Here is a 17,454-nt window from a genome sequence, read left to right on the forward strand (position 1 = left end):
AACATCCTAGCTTATTTCAAAAGTCATCCACCGGGGAAAAAAAAAAGTGATCCCCTTTTCCCTGTTCCCCCCCCGGTTCCCTCACAACTCTCCTTCTTCTCTATCATGATTTCTCATTTCCCACTTCTAGCTCCATGGCTCTCCTTCTCTGTCCCCATGTGTCTTACTGTGTCTCATCCTCTGCCTGACACCCCTTCCAAGCATCTAGCCCCACTGTTACCTTGAGGGAAAATTGGGGCTTTTGATGTTCCTCCTGCGCTTGGTGCTGGGCTGCATACGCCCAGGTGCTTTCACTGCCTGGGCTGTTCTCTGCTCCTGGTGATGCCCGCAGGTGCAGTTAGGGACCAGAGAGCAGCCCCATCAGTAACAGTGGCTGTGCAGAGTATCGAGGAAGCCAGCCCAGCAGACAAGAAATCTTCCCTCCCCTTGCCAATGGCAGAAGACTGATACTGTTTTCTAAACAAAACTCCTACGTGCGGGGGGGGGTGGGGTGGGGAGAGGGAGAGATGAGAGTTGGAACACTGGCTAGGCCTGTCTCTTCCCAGGACAAGTATAAAAATCCAGATTTGTATAAATATAAAATTTTGCCTGGATTATAATATATTTTTTATATATATTGTAATCCAGGCAAAATCTATTGCTCTTTCCCCATCAACCATCCAACAGCTCTCCCCTGCCAACTGTGTGACAAAAATCATGGTGCCTAACAGGCACAGCTTAAGAATCACATCATATAGATCAGAAATCCACAAGATCACCAAACACTGGCACTCCAGCAGGCTCATAAACAGCGCTCCCTCTAATTTTTCCCACGCATGTGCGAAATGAATTTTGCTATGTGCACCAATATGGAGGTGTTGTGTAACACATCATCTCCATATTGGTGCACATAAAATTCATGTGGCAGGGGTGGGGCTGAAGGATTCATAGTGTGGGAGGGGGCTCAGGGCTGGGGCAGAGGGTTGGGGTGCGGGTTCTGGCTGGGGGTGCGGGCTCTGGGGTGGGGCCAGGGATGAAGGGTTTGGGGTGCAGGCAGGGCCAGTGCAAGGATGTTTCGGGCCCTAGGCAAAAACTTCCACCTTGCGCCCTCCCCCCCCTCTGCCCTGAGGTGCCTCCCTTGCGGCAGCTCCCCACCCCCCACCCTCTGCCCTGAAGCATCCCCCCCCCCCGGGCCCCAGCTCACCCCTGCTCCATCTCCACCCTGAGAATGCCGTCGCTGCTTCACTTCTCCCGCCTCCCAGGCTTGCGGCACCAATCAGCTTAGGCGCCGCAAGCCTGGGAGGTGGGGGAAGTGAAGCAGCCATGGCATGCTTGGGGAGGAGGTGGGGCAGAGTTGAGCTGGGGTGGGGAGTTCCCCTACATGCCGCCCCCCTCCCACTTGCTGCAGGCAGCCCTCACCGCGCTCCCCTGCCCCAGCTCCCTCTGCCTAAATGCTGGCAGCAACCGGGGCAGCCAAAGATCCGGCTGCTGCGGTTGCTGCTGAAGAAAAAGGTGCCTCCCCCAAATCCTAGAGCCCTAGGCGACCGTCTAGGTCACCTAAATGGTTGCACTGGCCCTGGGAGCAGGCTGCCCCGGGGCTACAGTAGGGAGAGAGGACTCCCTCGAACAGCACCTGGACTGGGTGAGAGAGGCGCATCTCCCCGCTGCGGCTTAGTTCCAGAGCTGGGCTGGGTTGGGGCTGGGCACCTCTCTCCTCAGCCACAGCAAGTCCAGGGCCAAATTGGAGTCAGGGAAGGGGTGCCTCTTCTCCATCCGCGGCAGGTCCAGACTTAGGGAGAGGCCTCTCTCCCCACCACAGCCCTGAGCACCTGCGTGACACTTAATAGGCTGCTGCATGGCCGCACAGCTTACAGGGGAATGTAGCTCATGAACTATGTTGCCATTAGCTTCTTCATTAAGGGCTTGTCTTCACTCCGAAACTAAATTGGTGTTGGTGCAATCAATGCAGCGGGTCTAGTGAAGACACACTCATGATGGGAGAGTGTTCTCCCATCAATTTCTGTACTCCACCTCAATGAGAGGTGGAAGCAATAGCGGTGGGAGAGCGTCTCCCATCAACATTGCATAGTGTGGACCCCGCGGTAAGTAGATCCAAGCTATGGCGACTTGAGTTACGTTACTAACACAAGTCAAATTGCGTAGCTTAGATTGACCTGCCCTAAGTGTATGAGCTACTTCCCCCTCTAAGATGGATAAGAACCGTTGAAGGAAAACAAAACATTGTTGTGCTAAATGAGGCATAATGTCAACCGAGCATGTTGCATCAAACAGTTCCACCTTACTCTTCCACCTAAGCACACCTCTGAGGTTTACATGGGACCCAAGTTTGTTATGGAAGGGCTGCATGTCATACACCTAAATAGTGACAGTACCCCATTTTCTATGATTAGTGAACATTTGCTTCCCCTACAGAGGAGAGGGGCTCTGTGTGTTAATTACCATAAACAGAAAGATAAATTTAGGGGGGAAAAAAGGAGATGTTTGACTAGATTCTGGTCTCACACTGGTTCAAATCAGACATGCCAAACCTGCCGAAATGGGGCTTGTTTTTGGCTTAATTGGCTTGTGAGTTGTTGTTGGCTAGTTTTTGGCTTGTAACTTGTTGCTTCTTTTTTTTTTTTTTTTTTTTTTTTTTTGCATCAGCTCCCGGCAAGCAGAGGCCAGTGGCAGCAGGGCCTGGGGGGTGGGGACAGAGAAAGTCGGGATGCACAGCAGGCCTACTACAGTCCCAGACTGCATGCCAGGGGGATCTAGTCACATGGAGTGTTGGGGTTCTTAGGGATTGGCTTATTTTGGCCTTGTTTTGAAATGGAATTCGCTTGATTTTTGGCTTATTGTGAAAGTCGAGGTGCTTATTTTCCACATGAAAGTTGGCAGCTGTGGTTTAAATCCATATTAAGTTACTCTGTGTTCACAAGCATGACTGAGACTAGACTTCAAAGCATGTAATTTAAATGGATTTATCTTTAGTTATTGCAGTCCAGTTGATTAAGCACTGGAATAGGAGTCAGGAGACCTGGATTCTATTCTCAGCTCTGCTGCTGACCAGTTGTGCAACCCTGAACAAGTCACTTCCCCTCTGGTGCAGTTTCTCTATTTGTAAAATGGGGACAACAATATTTACCTCCTTTGTAAAGTACTTGAGGATCTACTAAGTAAAAGGCTAAAGTATTATTATTCACAGTGTGGAAGTCTCTATGGAGAGTTGCTTGTTCTCATAGCTATCATGGCCTTGAGAACTTCAGAATCACAACTGTATTTGTTCATTCTACACATAATTATAAAAATTGCATTAAATTTACCATTATAATTGAGCAGTCATTGGAAACTACCTTTGATCTCTCACTTCACCCTTGACCCCATTCAAAGAGTACAGAGTCTAACATTCACCTTCAGGAGCTATTACCATTCTTATAATAATTAGTTATAAACCCCATTGTGCTAGGCACAGTATACACAAGATTTATCTAACCAATTTCTGTATATTGTTAGAAGTCTATTTATTGACTTCAATTATATTAAAAGAATGTTTGGATTTGAAACCCACTTTATCATCGGAAAATGAACACGTCTGAGTTGACATAATTACCTTGACAATTTTTTCTAATTTATCCAAGGGCTGAATAATTTCTTGATATAAAGTATTTTCTAAATATACTTTTAGTGCTTCTTTTCACAGATATTCAGTGTGAATTCCCTTCTCCCCCTCATTCTACCATAAATATTATTTTGCTCCAATTTTAAAAAAGCAAGTCATTTTAGTGATTCTGTACTGCCAACCCAAAAAGTTCAAAAAACATGAGTCAATCCACCCAAAATTATGAATTTTTTTTTAAAATCACATGTTTTTGGAGACAAAGATAAAACCATGATCTTTGATCTGTCTTCTGAGGCATGGGGATTTTGTTTTTATTATTCTTCCTGATCACTATCAGTGAGTGTGAGTGTGTTAAGTATCAGAGATCCCACTGGTAATGGTACTCATCATAACCTGTTTTCCCAGACACCTCAAATCATGCCCTTCCAATCTGCACTTCTACAGATCCCAAGTTTATAGCTAAGAAGTACAGTATCCCCAACTTGCTTCAGAATGAGAAGAGTTTCTCTGAGTTGTCAAGCCTGTGGTTTGAGTGGTTTCCTGCCTACCTAGCTAAAGATGTAAGGACATGTATATTCATAATGGAAGGCCTCTCTTGTGGATAATGTGCTTCAGAGCTGCACTGAGGAAATATACCCTTAAATAGGAAGCAGAAAATTATAAATGTATTATACAGTTTTACAAGCACAGAAAACAAAAGTGGAGCATACATAAAAGCCACATTTCTAAAACAGACAAATAAAATGCTGCTATTGCAACTGGAAAGCTTTGTTACATGGAGAGATAAAAACAAAATTTAAAACAAACACTATACAAAACACCAATTCTTAGAAGTCATGACCTAACTTTCATCTCAGGCCTCACTGACCAGCTGTGAAAGAGAGAAAAGGAAACTTGTGGCCCCCTTTGTTTTTCTCTCTTCAAGCATCTTTTTCCAAAAGACAAAGAGGACAGTTGTGCTCACTCATCTGATCATTCATACATATTTTAAACTAAATCTGCCACAGCTTTGGTTGCCTAGAATTGGCCATAATGACTGTAACATGTTTTTGGGTAACCAGCAGATAGCCCTCCTACTGTTCATGTGTAAAGTACTAGCTTGTGGGAATATCCAGTTGTTTCCCAACTTCTTGTTTGCAAATTTTCCCACAACAGATCCATGGATGTGAAGGCTAAAAGGGACTATTATGATTAAGACTTTGACGCAGAGGTCATGGTATTCATGAATTTTAATGAAGTCAGTGATCCCCACAAAGTAGGCCCAGATCCCTACCCCTGGCACTGTGACTTGACCCACAAGGTTGCAGTGCCACTCAGATTTGGTAGGTCCACTAATTCTCAGGGTATGGCTACACTTACATTTGTGCAGCGCTGGGAGTTACAGCTGTGTTCGTACAGCTGTGTAGGGATAGCGCTGCAGTGTGGCCACATTTGCAGCGCTGTTGGGAGTGGTGCATTGTGGGCAGCTATCCCACAGAGCACCTCGTCCCATTTTGGCGCCGTGGGTTGTGGGAAGGGGACGGAAGGGTGCGAGTCATTCCGCTTCCTGTCCCAACGCCTCGTGGTGCTTTGCTACACATTCCAAGCAGTTTGGCGCCATTGTGAGTCTGCAGTGCGATTTCTGTTACAAATGGAGCCCGAGCTGCTGAGGACCTTGCTGATGAATGTTGCCAGCACATCACATTTGGCAGTTGAGCTATTCCTTCAGCTCCAAAGTGACAGTGAGGAGTCAGATGATGACATTGATTCGCCTGACGCGCAAGACACTAAATTGCTTGTGGTAGTAACGGACATGCTCAGCACCGTGGAACGCCGCCTTTGGGCTCAGGAAACAAGCACTGTGTGGTGGGATCACATCGTCCTGCAAGTCTGGGATGACGAGCAGTGGCTGCAGAACTTTCGGATGAGAAAAGCCACTTTCATGGGACTGTGTGAGGAGCTCGCCCCCACCCTGTGGCGCAAGGACACGAAATTGAGAGCTGCCCTGCCAGTGGAGAAGCGGGTGGCTATTGCAATCTGGAAGCAGGCAACTCCAGACGGCTACCGATCGGTCGCGAACCAGTTTAGAGTGGGAAAGTCGACCGTTGGAATAGTGTTGATGCAAGTTTGCACGGCCATTAATCGCACCCTGCTAAGAAGAACCGTGACTCTGGGGAACGTGCAGGACATTGTGGATGGCTTTGCACAAATGGGTTTCCCTAACTGTGGAGGGGCGATAGATGGGACGCATATTCCTATTTTGGCATCACCCCACCTGGCATCTGAGTACATTAATCGGAAGGGGTATTTCTCTGTGGTTCTCCAAGCGCTTGTGGATCACCATGGGCGTTTCACTGACATTTACTCAGGATGGCCTGGAAAGGTGCATGATGCACGCATCTTTCGGAACAGTGCCCTGTTCAGGAAGCTGCAGGCCGGGACTTTTTTCTCAGACCGCAAGATCACAGTAGGGGACGTCAAAATGCCCATTGTGATTCTTGGAGACCCTGCTTACCCCTTAATGCCATGGCTCATGAAACCGTATACAGGGAAGCTTGACAGGAGCAAGGACCGGTTCAACTACAGACTGAGCCGGTGCAGAATGACTGTGGAGCGTGCTTTCGGCCGTTTAAAAGGACGCTGGAGGTGTCTTTATGGGAAGCTAGATTTGGGGGAAAGCAGCATCCTCGCTGTTATATCCGCGTGCCGTACCCTCCATAATATTTGTGAAGGGAAGGGTGAAACATTCAGTGAGGAATGGACCTCTGAGGTTCGACGCCTAGAGGCTGAATTTGCACAGCCAGAGAGCAGGGCTACTAGAGAGGCCCAGCACAGGGCTTCAAGGATTAGGGATGCCTTAAGGGAACAATTTGAGGCTGAAAGCCAACAGTAATGTTTGGTGCCTTGAACGGGCGTGAAGTGCAGTGGTTACAATGATTTGCTGTGCCTGTTTTTCCCTTGGGGTACAGTATTTCTCACTTTCTGCAATAATAAAAAATGTTTTAAAAGCCAAGAAATCATTTATTCAAAACACAGTACATAAAAGGGCAGGGGGGTGGGGTGGTGGACTGTACATTCAGAGGTTTGAATATGTCCCGCCTGGATTGCTGTGCAATGCCTGCTGCATTTCAGGATTAATATGCTGCATTGTGATGGGGGTTGAGTGCATAGGGTAAGGGTTGTAGTTCTCAGGGCTGGTAGGTGAACGTACAGGTGTTGGGGGCAGCTGATGGTGGTAAGAACCAGGCTGCTGGAGAAAGGTGTTTTGAGCAAACACTGGGGAACAAGAGAGAGAGCTTTTTTTTTTTTTTTTTTGGGGGGGGGGGGCGGGGGTTACCACGGTACTGATCTGCCTGCATGGCTACGAGAGACTGCATACAGTCCATCTGCTGCGCCAGGAGGCTTATCAGCTGCTTTGTGCTTTTCTTGGTAGCCAATTCCTTTCTCCTGCTTTGTGTTTCCCTCCACTCATGCATTTTCTCTCTCCAATCCTGAAGCCTCTTACTCTCTCTGGCATACTGATTCATAACTGCTTTCACCAAATCTTCTTTGCTTTTCCTTGGCTTGCGCCTCAAGTTCTGTAGTCTTTCAGAAGGCTGTGATAGGGCCAGAGGATTCAAGGACACTTAAAAAAACAGAAATAGAAACATTTAATACAGAGGCTGCATTGTTTATAATCACAGTGAAGGAGTTTGTAGACTATTTGTAGCATCATTTACACATAGCAAACATAGCACAGAGAGGCCACCGCAGCGAAGACATGGTGAGTAATGGGGTGAGTGCTTCTGCCGTGACTCACCTGGGAAGGGGAGCTGCTTGAGTCAGGGCTCACTGGGGCTTCTCTGCATTGGGGAAAGCAGAGAGCAGCTGGGGGGGACCTGCACTGAACACCACCCCGACAATTGCCACAGCAGTTACTCCTCTGGGAAGGGGAGCTGCTTGAGTCAGGGCTCACTGTGGTTTCTGTACATTGGGGAAAGCAGAGAGCAGCTGGGGGGGACCTGCAATGAACACTATCCCTACATTTTCAACAGGATTTTCTACTGCCAGATATATCACTGCTGCGTGTTACCTGGGAAGAGAGGGAGGGTCTTCTACAGCAATGTGGATTCCGCCCTGGTCCCTATGCAGCTTGCCTGTGTGCAGCAATGGTCCCCCCACCCCTCGCAGCACAGTGGCGCGGACGCGTTAGCCTGACTGGGACAAGGACCACGGTGGCTCTCCCTATAAACTTGCGCAAGCACATTGCCCATGCTCTGGCTGAAACTTTTGATGAGATTACCAAGGCCGATTACCGTGACGTGATAGACCAAATCAATGGGCTATTCCATATCTAGGCATGCATGCATGCAGCCCTAACTCCCCCCCCTCCTCTCCCAAAACATTTCCATCCTTAAAATAAAAGCTGCTTACCAGGAACCCACTCCTCTGCTTCTTCTTCACCAACAAGTTCCAGCTGCTGCGACTGGCTAGCTTCCTCCTGGCTTGAGAAGAGCTCCTGGCTGCATGCCTCCTGGGACTCCAGGGTGTCTCCCTCCACCCCAGGAGCCTCACTCTCAGCTTCCTCTACACCCTCCCCCACTTCTCCCTGCTCTGAACTCTCCATTGTGATCCTCGGATTGGCAGTGGGATCACACCCAAGTATGGCATCCAGCTCCTTGTAAAAACGGCAGGTTGTGGGGGCAGCTCCTGAGTGGTGGTTTCCCTCACGGGCTTTGCAATAGGCACTCTGCAACTCCTTTACTTTAACCCTGCACTGCAACGCGTCCCGTTCATGGCCCCTTCGCTGCAAGGACTTTGATATCTGCCCATAGGTATCATAATTTCTACGGCTGGAGCGCAGTTATGACTGCACAGCTTCCTCTCCCCAAACACTAATGAGGTCCTGCAGCTCGGAAGTGTTCCATGCTGGGGCTCGTTTGGGGCGTGGAGGCATGGTCAGCGATTGATTGATTGCACTCCACACCTGGCTGAGCAAACAGGAAGGGGATTTTTAAAATTCCCGGGGCATTTAAAGGGCGGGTCACCTGAGCCCAGGGCAGTGGAGTGCGAAACGATGAGCAGAGTGGCTGAAAAGGTATGCTGGGATACCTCCTAATACCCTAGAGGCCAATAAAAGCGCTTTTGGTGGCCACACTTGATGACCAGTGCTGCATCACCAGCGCTGGAATCGCTACACCCCAAGCAGACCAGGTGTACAGCCAGCGCTGCAGCCAGGGAGTTGCAGCACTGGCTGTGCTTTGCAAGCGTGGACACAGAGTGAGTTGCAGCGCTGTAACCCCATCACCAGCGCTGCAACTCTCCAGTGTAGCCAAGCCCTCAGTTAGAGACGAAAAGGCCAAACTTGAGTGGTGCTGCGACCTAGTACATGGGGTCACAATACCTGGAGCAGGGAAATGGGGCCAACCCGGCAGGAAGCAGACACTACTGCAGGGTGAGTGAACTCTTCGACCTCCCACCCTTCCTGGACCATAATTCTTCTGTGACAATGTTTTTTTTCCCCCTACTCCTATGTCATTAAATCGACTAAAAGTTTTCATGACAAAATTGTACCTTTAGTTATTATAATCCAACCTAACCTCCTGTATAGCACAAGTTTTACAGCCTCACGCAGTAATTTGTGTATTTAACCTATAACTTCTTTTTTGAGCTATAGCTTGTCTTCTGGAAAGATATTGTCTTGATTTAGAAACAGAAGTAATGGAGAATCCACCACATCTCTAGGTGGGTTGTTCCAATGGTTTGTTACCCTCACTGTAAAAACTGGATGGTATATGAGGCAGCTGCAGGTCATCAAACCCTTGTTCCATGATAAAATCTCTTCACACCATTTGACCAGTCACTTTTTTCCTCTGGGATAGTTAATGAAAAACTTCTCTCTTTGACTCCCCAAGTCAAATGAAACTGATTAGAACTCACTTCTCATAGGAGTGAAGACTGAAAGCAAAATAATTACAAGGAAGAGTTATATCATATTATAAGATTACACTTAAAGGAATTTTTAATCCCTATCCCGTGCCCTACAAGAAAATGGGAGAAAATTAATCCATTTTTTCTAGCAGATTTATTCATGTTCAGGGATTAAATTATAAATATGTGGATGCCCAGAATCAGCTGTTAATTACCATCTAAATGCTTTACATTTTCAAAGCAAAATAATACAGACAGTAAACAGAGAATTTGTTTCTTTTGGCTTAAATCTGATATTGCTTACAATGGTATAATATCAGAGAAAATTCCATCAAAATCAATGGAATTACCTACGTGACAAACCGGCCCCTAATCTCAAGATACCACAGTAATTACAGATCATCATTACCAATATAAAAAAAAAAGACATCTGTTTCAATATTTCCTGAAGTTTAGCAGTTCAGGAATATAATAAAAGATCATTTCAATGGTGTGGAAAGTCATCACAAGATAATGAATTCCTGTAGCAATTGGCAAACTGCTCTTTATTTGGATTCAGAGAATGAATAGTAGGATCTTTGAGGCTACTAATATTTAGGAAATAAATCAGAGAACTGAATTAGTAAAACCACGGGCCCTGACGTCCCCATCTCCTCCTAGCCTGGCCATCTTTATTGGGAGAGTTCAGCTTTCTCCTCCTGCTCCTCCAATTCCTCGCCTAGCTCTTTGAGGGCCAGCTAGTTAACCACTTCCTGGTTCTTTGGAGGGTCATCAACTGGTCTATTTCCTGCCCTTCTTGAATTCTTAAGGTGCTGGCACTCTTCACAAATCCAAGAGACAGTCCTATGCCTTCTACCTCTATTCAAGAGCCATCTAAAGGTCTCTGGAGCCTTTAGGGTACATCTGCTGCAGAAAGTGGAACATGCAAATGACCTGCTTCCCCTTACAAAAGCTCCTCACTTTTGGGATGAGCAGACCTACCTTGCTAGCCCCTCCCACATGCAAGATTGGGGAGCTGACCAATTGAATGCACCAGGAATGACTAAGAGACCAGCCATAGGCCCTCCAGCATCCTCCAGAAGAGAGAGCTAGGGAGGGAATGAGGAAGAGGCCATTTTCCGGCCAAATATGTCCAATATTTACAGTAATTCAGGCAAAACGTAACGGACTATTTCATTTGCTCATCCTTAATCTCTTGCAACTATATCCGTTTTAAGGCAAAGTGCATATGGTTATTTTCAAAGCAGAAGACACTGACTTATAACAGTGTTCCAGTACCATGGTTTTCTCTTATAAGAAATGGTTGATATGCTCTCCCGTTGACTACTGAACTCCAGCAGTGCAAGAGGCGGAAGCAAAGTCAATGAAGGACCCGCAGCCGTTGATCCAGTGCCACGAGGATGCGAAGTAATTTTAATTTGATCTAAGATACGTTGACTTCAGCTACGCTATTCTCAGGGCCGGCGCTTCCATTTAGGCGGCCTAGGAAATCGCCTAGGGCGCCAGGATTATTGGGGGGCGGCATTTTGCCGGGGGGGGCGGAGTGGCAGGCGGCTCCAGTGGACCTGCCGCAGTGGTGCCTGCGGAGGGCCCTCTGGTCCCGCGGCTCCAATGGAACTGCCGCAGGCATTCCTGCGGACGGTCCGCTGCTCCCGCGGCTCCGGTGGACCTCCCGCAGGCATGGCTGCGGCAGCTCCACCGGAGCCGTGGACCAGCGGAACCTCTTTGCAGGAATGCCTGCGGCAGCTCCACCAGAGCAGCGGACCAGCGCGCAGGGTGGCAAAATGACCGTGCGCCTAGGGCGCTAGAAACACTAGCACCAGTCCTGGCTATTCTCATAGCTGAAGTTGCATATCTTAGATCGATCCTCCCCTGCACAGTGTAGACCAGACCTAGGTTTAGCTAGAACTGTGTTTGGGCACTGTTCCTTTACTCGGTTGCCAGTCCACTGTGCTTGGGCCCTTAAACCCTGATCCTACAAACACTTGGAAACAAGCTTACCTACAAATACATGAGCAGTCCCATTAGTGAGGCTGCTCATGTGCTTAAAACTAAGGATGTGTGTGTTTGCATTTTGTATTACAGCTTTTAAGGAGAACAGTAAGATAACTGCTGAATCCCAGAGGCAGTGAATGGCACGAGGGTGCTCACTGATGACCAGGTAAATGTATCTTTCTAAGAAATTAAACAAATATACAACATACTCACTATTAAATCTAAACTTAGTTTCAGTCTTCAGTGCTTTTTCTAATCAATAGTTGTTCCTGAAAAACCATGTAAAAAACTGAAAATTAACAGAAAAAGCAAGTTTTACAAGGACACAAAATTAATAACTGAATCTGATCCAGGAAAAATTGAGGTCAGGCTTTTAACTAATATGCTTAACGTGTGTGTATTAGGCTGTGTCCAACTGCCTAATTTTTACCCCCAGTTTTTTTTTTACAGAACAACATACTCTATTCATTCTGGGTAATCTACACTAGCCCTGAGCAATTCCACTGCGTTATGTGTTTGCTTTTAAAGTGGTCCTCACTACTGACACTGAAGAAAATTTGAATATGTTACATATGATCCTGGAGACAAAATGTCTTTGTCCCTGCCCTCCTCACTCATCTTGATGTGTTCTCCCAGATTCATGTTAGGGGCCTTATTTCTGCTGCAGAAAATAACTAAATTTGAACCTTAAGGACTTGAAGAGGTATTAAAAACAGCGTTTTACAATAGTATATTTATTATCTAGCATACGTAGCATCTTTTTAAAAAAGTTTATCTATAGCAATAAAAATTTCAGCAAGTCATCAACTAAGGTATTTATAAAACAACCAGGTTTACAAGTTTTGAAATTTGGGGATTATACTGGATTCTGGTTTGACCAGTTATTGCCAAACATTTTGTTCTGGGGAACTAAAAGGCAACCATTCGTGGATCACCTCCCCTTCCAATCCTTGCTGTCTTTTTAAACTATTTAATTCTCAGTCCACCAGCAAAGACTCTCTGGGTGAGATTTTGTGTTGCAGTCCTAAGAAGTGCAGCACAGAACTTGCAGCCCAGGGAAGGGAAGGAAATAAGTGACTAAGAAGCCACCTTTTTGCCCTTCCAAAGGGCTCTGGGGACCACAAAACTCAGACAGCCCCAAAGAGATGTCCATATTATAGCAGCACTGCTGCCCAGAGTCACTACAATACCACATGCTGTGGCCCAGCCCATCCCTAGCTTCATCCCATATACCAGAGCCTGTGAGGGAGGTCCTTAAAAGACAGCCTATGGCTTCTTTCCTCAGTTCCTATGTCTGGGGAATTCTCCCCAGCCCTTTACACTAACTGGTACAGCACACCAGCTGGACTAGTGGGACTAACACAGGCACAAAGGAAGAGGCAGAATAGACTGGCTAAAAACACGGTCCTTTCAAAAACGTCCCTCTCTTTTTCCGTAGGCCGTATCTGGAAAGGAAGAGTAGGAGGAAAGTGGCACGGTAACTAATAAAGTGGAGAGGGAGTCAGAAGGTATGTGGATATCACTGAGAATCAAACTGTGTCTGGAATGATAGGAGGAGAAGGTTAGCAGGAGTTTCCCAACCAGCTTGAGCAAAGGCAGTTTTTCTTACAACTTGTCATAAAACTGAGATGTAGTTTCTAAAGCAGCTTAAACCACAGTGCACTCAAGATCTTATCTTGTTTTGGGGGAAACAGCAAATTTTATGGAAAGTCTCTAATTCGATCAATGTTTATGTGATAATTGTGAAAAATGGCTGCTGTTCATCAGATTTGAATTAAAATGCATACAAAGGAAAAAACACATAACCACACAGAAAATGGGAGAAGAATTTAAAACTAAAAGATGGAGATGGGTGGGCAATTAAAACAGTTAATTTATCTGCATTTTGCAGGTGAAAATTCTGAACATGTTACTCATCACAATAAGGGCAGGTTTAAACACAATTATATCATAAATGGATATCATAGGGATAGATCACTTGATGATTACCTGTTCTACTCATTCCCTCTGAAGCACCTGACATTAGCCACTGTCAGAAGACAGGATATGGGCTAGATGGAACATTGGACTGACAAAGCATGGCCATTCTTATGTTCTTATTAGGCCCAGTCATTAGGAATTTCCATTCAGTTCAAAATTCAAACATGTCAAATTTTTCTTCATTGCAAATTGGAACAAGAAAACCAAAACTTCAAAATATCCTTCAGAACTGGAATTCCAAAATTTCATTTGAGAAAAAAAATGAAACATTTTTGTTTTGACACGGTTGAAATAATTTCATTTCAACATTACTGATATGATTTGTAATGTCATTATCTATATTATAATTTAACAGAATATTTCAATTTCTATACCAGTCTATGTCATTGTCATAATATAGTTAAAATATTTCAGCTTTTATATTACAAAATATAATATTGTATTGATATTAGGGTTTAAGAATTTTTTAAATTATAAAATGAAAAAAATGACTATTAGTAATTGTAAAGTTACTGCTGTAATTGGTATAATATATAAATGAAATATGTCATGTTGGTGAGCAGTTGTGGAGCCCACCTGCCTGTCTGCTGGGAGCAGGAAAGCTTTCTAGCATGCTTGGCTTAATGCCCACAGCTATTGGGAACCCCACCCTCTGACCAACCAGGCATCCAGCCAGGAAGCAGGCAGAACAGCCAGTATGTCTGATTTCCTGCCAGCCTACTTGGCTGGCAGGTGGGGTAGCAGGAAATCAGCAAAGCAGGCAGGCAAGCTTAGCCAGCCAGCCTCCCTAACAGCAAAACACTTCGATTCCATCCAATCAATCTAGCATTTTCTGATGGAAAACTGTTCTGTCAGAAAATTTTCAACAAGCTCTATTTATCATGTTTGAAAAGAGCTGTGGACAAGTGACTTCGGTGACATGGTGCCATCTAAAACTTTACAGTCAACGCAGTCTGGGACAAACTGTGTTCAGTGTCATGTGCATGCCTTAGGAGTAAGTCTTGGCCTCAGCAAGCAATTGGTGAAGGAGGATGAGAACGGACAACTTGTCCAAAATTTAGCAAAGAAGAGATCATTAGAGAGACTTAGGGAAGAACTGTATTATTGGAGCATGGGGGACAGAAACCAGATTGGACAGGGTCTAGAACAAAATTGAAGGAAGGGAACACGAGACAGCAGTTGCAGCTGACAGGCTCAAAAGAATTTATCTTTGTTTCAAGTGTCATTATCCTCAACTGCTCCATTTACTCTCTAGTAGCAAGAGGGAGTTCAAGTGAGGGAGTTGGAGATAAGGTGATAGGCAGAAATTAAAAAAATAAAGCTGACTATAATGGAAAATGAATGGGTGGAAAGAGGAAAATGGTGAACAGAGAAGATTCAGATAAACTTCAGGGGCATCAGACTTTTCAGGGTTTTATCAGAATCTAATGGTTTGAAAGTTTATGGCCTATTACTAAGACTACCATTTGGGCACAAAACTTTTTAAATAAATTTCACAGCAGAGGTGTGGGTAAAAAGAAAAAAAAATGATGGAAAAACTGATCCTGGAATGAGAGGTGCTGAAAGATGAGGCCTGGGTGGTGGAGCTGGAGAGCGAGCCAACACTGTGTATTCACTCCATAGCGACAGCTCCAGTCTCACAGGGCTGGGCCAAGCTTCCCACTGGGCATTGCAGCCTAGTGCACAAGGTTGCAGCACAGCTCCAGTTTGGCCTGTCCACCCCTTCAGAGATGGAAATGAAGGGTCAGACAGGCCAAATTTGATTGGCGTTGTGACCTAGTGCACAGGGTCATAATGCCACTCCAGTTTGGCCCATCTGCCCCTGCACAGAAGGACCTAATTCAAAATAATGATTTCTGTGGCCATCATGACTTCCATGACAAAATCATAGCCCTGCCTATCGCTAATGGGAATTCTGAATCAATGAGAGTTCTTTTGTATAAGAAGGATATTGATAAATTGTAGATGGTTCAGAGAAGAGCCACGAGAATTCTTAAAAGATTAGAAAACATGTTTTATAGTGATAGACATAAGGAGCTCAATCTATCTAGATTAACAAAGACAATGTTAAAGGGTGACTTGATTACAGTCTGTTGTACCTACATGGGGATAAATATGCAGTAATGAGTAGTTCAGTCTAGCAGAGAAAGAAATAATATGATCCAGTGACTAGAAGTTGAAGCCAGTTACAAAATTACACCTCCTTTCCAGTCTGAATTTAACAGTTAGGGTAATTAACCCTTGGAACAATTGACCAAGGGCTGTGGTGAATTTGCCATCATTGGCAATTTTAAAATCAAGATTAGATGTTTTCCTAAAAGACATACTCCAGGAATTATTTTGGCGAAAGCTCTATAGCCAGTGTTATACAGGAGGTCAAACTAGATGATCACAATGGTCCCTTCTGGCCTTGAAATCTATGAATCTGTAATATCCATAATCCTTTTCCAGCTCACTAACTTTTAGGTGTGCTGGCATCTAAGCTCTGGTAATATCTGGATACTCGTGTGTCTGAACTGAGAGTTGTTATTCCTGTCACAAAAGCAAACACTCAGAAACTTATGGAAGCTGACGTCCCTGTTTCAGCATATAACAATTTATTGCTGGGGCCTTTCTTTCTTTAAGTCAGAGTTTTATCAAACAACCCAGTACGTATTTCATAAACAAGCCTTTTGCAATTTTGTGTTTGAAGTACAAAAGACAATAGCGAAAACCTGTTAAATGTATTAACATTTTAGCCCATTAGAAAAATAAAATAACTAATTTTAATCCAAAGTGAATTTTAATGCTTTCTTACTATTATTGAAAGAGAATAGGTTGGCTAAACTCCCTAACCCACACCATCAAACGAGGAAAAAAGGGGAGGGAGTTGAGAAATAAATACAAGAACAGAGTTCTTACCCTGAGGAACGGTAGTCTGGTTTATTTCTTTCAGAGCGATCTGAGAAGAGAAGAAACATATTATCAGCACAAAAATGTTAATGTTCTGTAGCAACACTTGTACAAAAATCTGAAACAACTTTCACACTATACTATTAAATATTATAAAGGGACTTTTCAAAATAGAAGCTGGATTTTTTCTTTTACAGGACTGTTTGTCTGCATTTAATTGGTTTGCCAGAGAGAAGATAAAATAACTGGAAATGTTTATTAAATTCCCCTCCTCAAAACACATCCTTTTTGCATGCTTATTCTTTTATCTATGGTTTATCAAGCTCCTTGCTAAAATGAAAAGGACTTAAGTTTAAGAAAGAAAAGTGAAGGGGGGGGGAGAAAGAGAGCAAGAGAGAAAGAAAAACCACAGATTACTCAGCGCAAAAAAATCATTCCATGATTCATAGCTGGCAGAGTTCCCTGACAGGATGGAGGGGGAAAAAAATCAGTCTCAGCTGTTGCAACATCTGCAAATACACTGAATTCAGTGCTGCTCTATCATTAACTCTTTGATTTCCTTGCAGTTTTAGATGTGGAGTTCTTTTATATTATCAGTCAGGGCTTTGTTTATTCAGAGGAATATTAGCAGAGGGAGTCTAATGAAACTGAGCAGCAAATTTAAATAAAGTCTATTAGGTGCAGTCAAGGACTTCGCTAAATTGTACTGAAAAGTGCATATATTTGTTTCTTATACAGACCCACAGGCAATTTTAAAATATGAATTTTCACTTATTTTACTTTTCAAATATTCGTATTATGCAAAAAAGAGAATATATTACATTAAAAACAAATAGAGCTATCCTGTCTAAAGTAAAGAGTTAGAATTATCAACCACGCATGGCAAATATTTTATTTAATATACTAAAGATACTTCAACTCCTTGAAAGAAAAGTAAAAGATTCACATACTATTGAGATACACATATTCCAAAGTTAGAGTTTTTTTGATTTATTTATAATAAGGGATCCAATTTATAATTAGAAGCATGTTCTTACTGATTGTATCCCCACTCATCACAGTTATTTTGCGTCTTACATTTTGTGTGCACCCTTTAGGAT

The 17,454-nt window shown here is 44.4% G+C and overlaps 2 protein-coding genes across 10 annotated transcripts in view; both read right to left on the minus strand.

Annotated features, from left to right (window-relative positions):
* Nucleotides 1-17,454, minus strand: part of SH3D19 (SH3 domain containing 19) — a 169,272-nt gene that overhangs the window by 83,268 nt on the left and 68,550 nt on the right. For 6 of the 8 annotated variants that reach the window (XR_007773446.1, XM_050946256.1, XM_050946252.1 and 3 more), the window contains exon 2: nt 16,364-16,403. Coding sequence is in view for 3 of the 8 variants with exons in the window: in XM_050946252.1 (XP_050802209.1) it covers nt 16,364-16,403 (40 nt within the window). In the remaining 5 variants the exon portion in view is untranslated. Of the gene's footprint in view, nt 1-11,695; nt 11,752-16,363; nt 16,404-17,454 lie in introns of all 8 variants that reach the window. The other 2 variants (XM_050946255.1, XM_050946254.1) reach the window with 1 other exon arrangement.
* On the minus strand, nt 6,642-9,237 carry LOC127047840 (uncharacterized). 2 transcript variants are annotated; one of them, XR_007773464.1, is made up of 2 exons: nt 7,377-7,844; nt 6,642-7,202 (listed from the first exon to the last, which is right to left on the minus strand). XR_007773464.1 is itself a non-coding variant. In XM_050946695.1 (2 exons), exons 1-2 carry the CDS (start codon nt 8,181-8,183, stop codon nt 6,766-6,768), a joined length of 630 nt encoding a protein of 209 aa, XP_050802652.1. In that variant the 5' UTR covers nt 8,184-9,237; the 3' UTR covers nt 6,642-6,765. The 2 variants fall into 2 exon arrangements, 1 of the variants encoding a protein (XP_050802652.1); XM_050946695.1 differs by lacking the exon at nt 7,377-7,844 and adding an exon at nt 7,991-9,237.

The sequence above is a fragment of the Gopherus flavomarginatus genome, chromosome 3, assembly GCF_025201925.1.
Source record: "Gopherus flavomarginatus isolate rGopFla2 chromosome 3, rGopFla2.mat.asm, whole genome shotgun sequence".
Lineage (NCBI taxonomy): Eukaryota > Metazoa > Chordata > Testudines > Testudinidae > Gopherus > Gopherus flavomarginatus.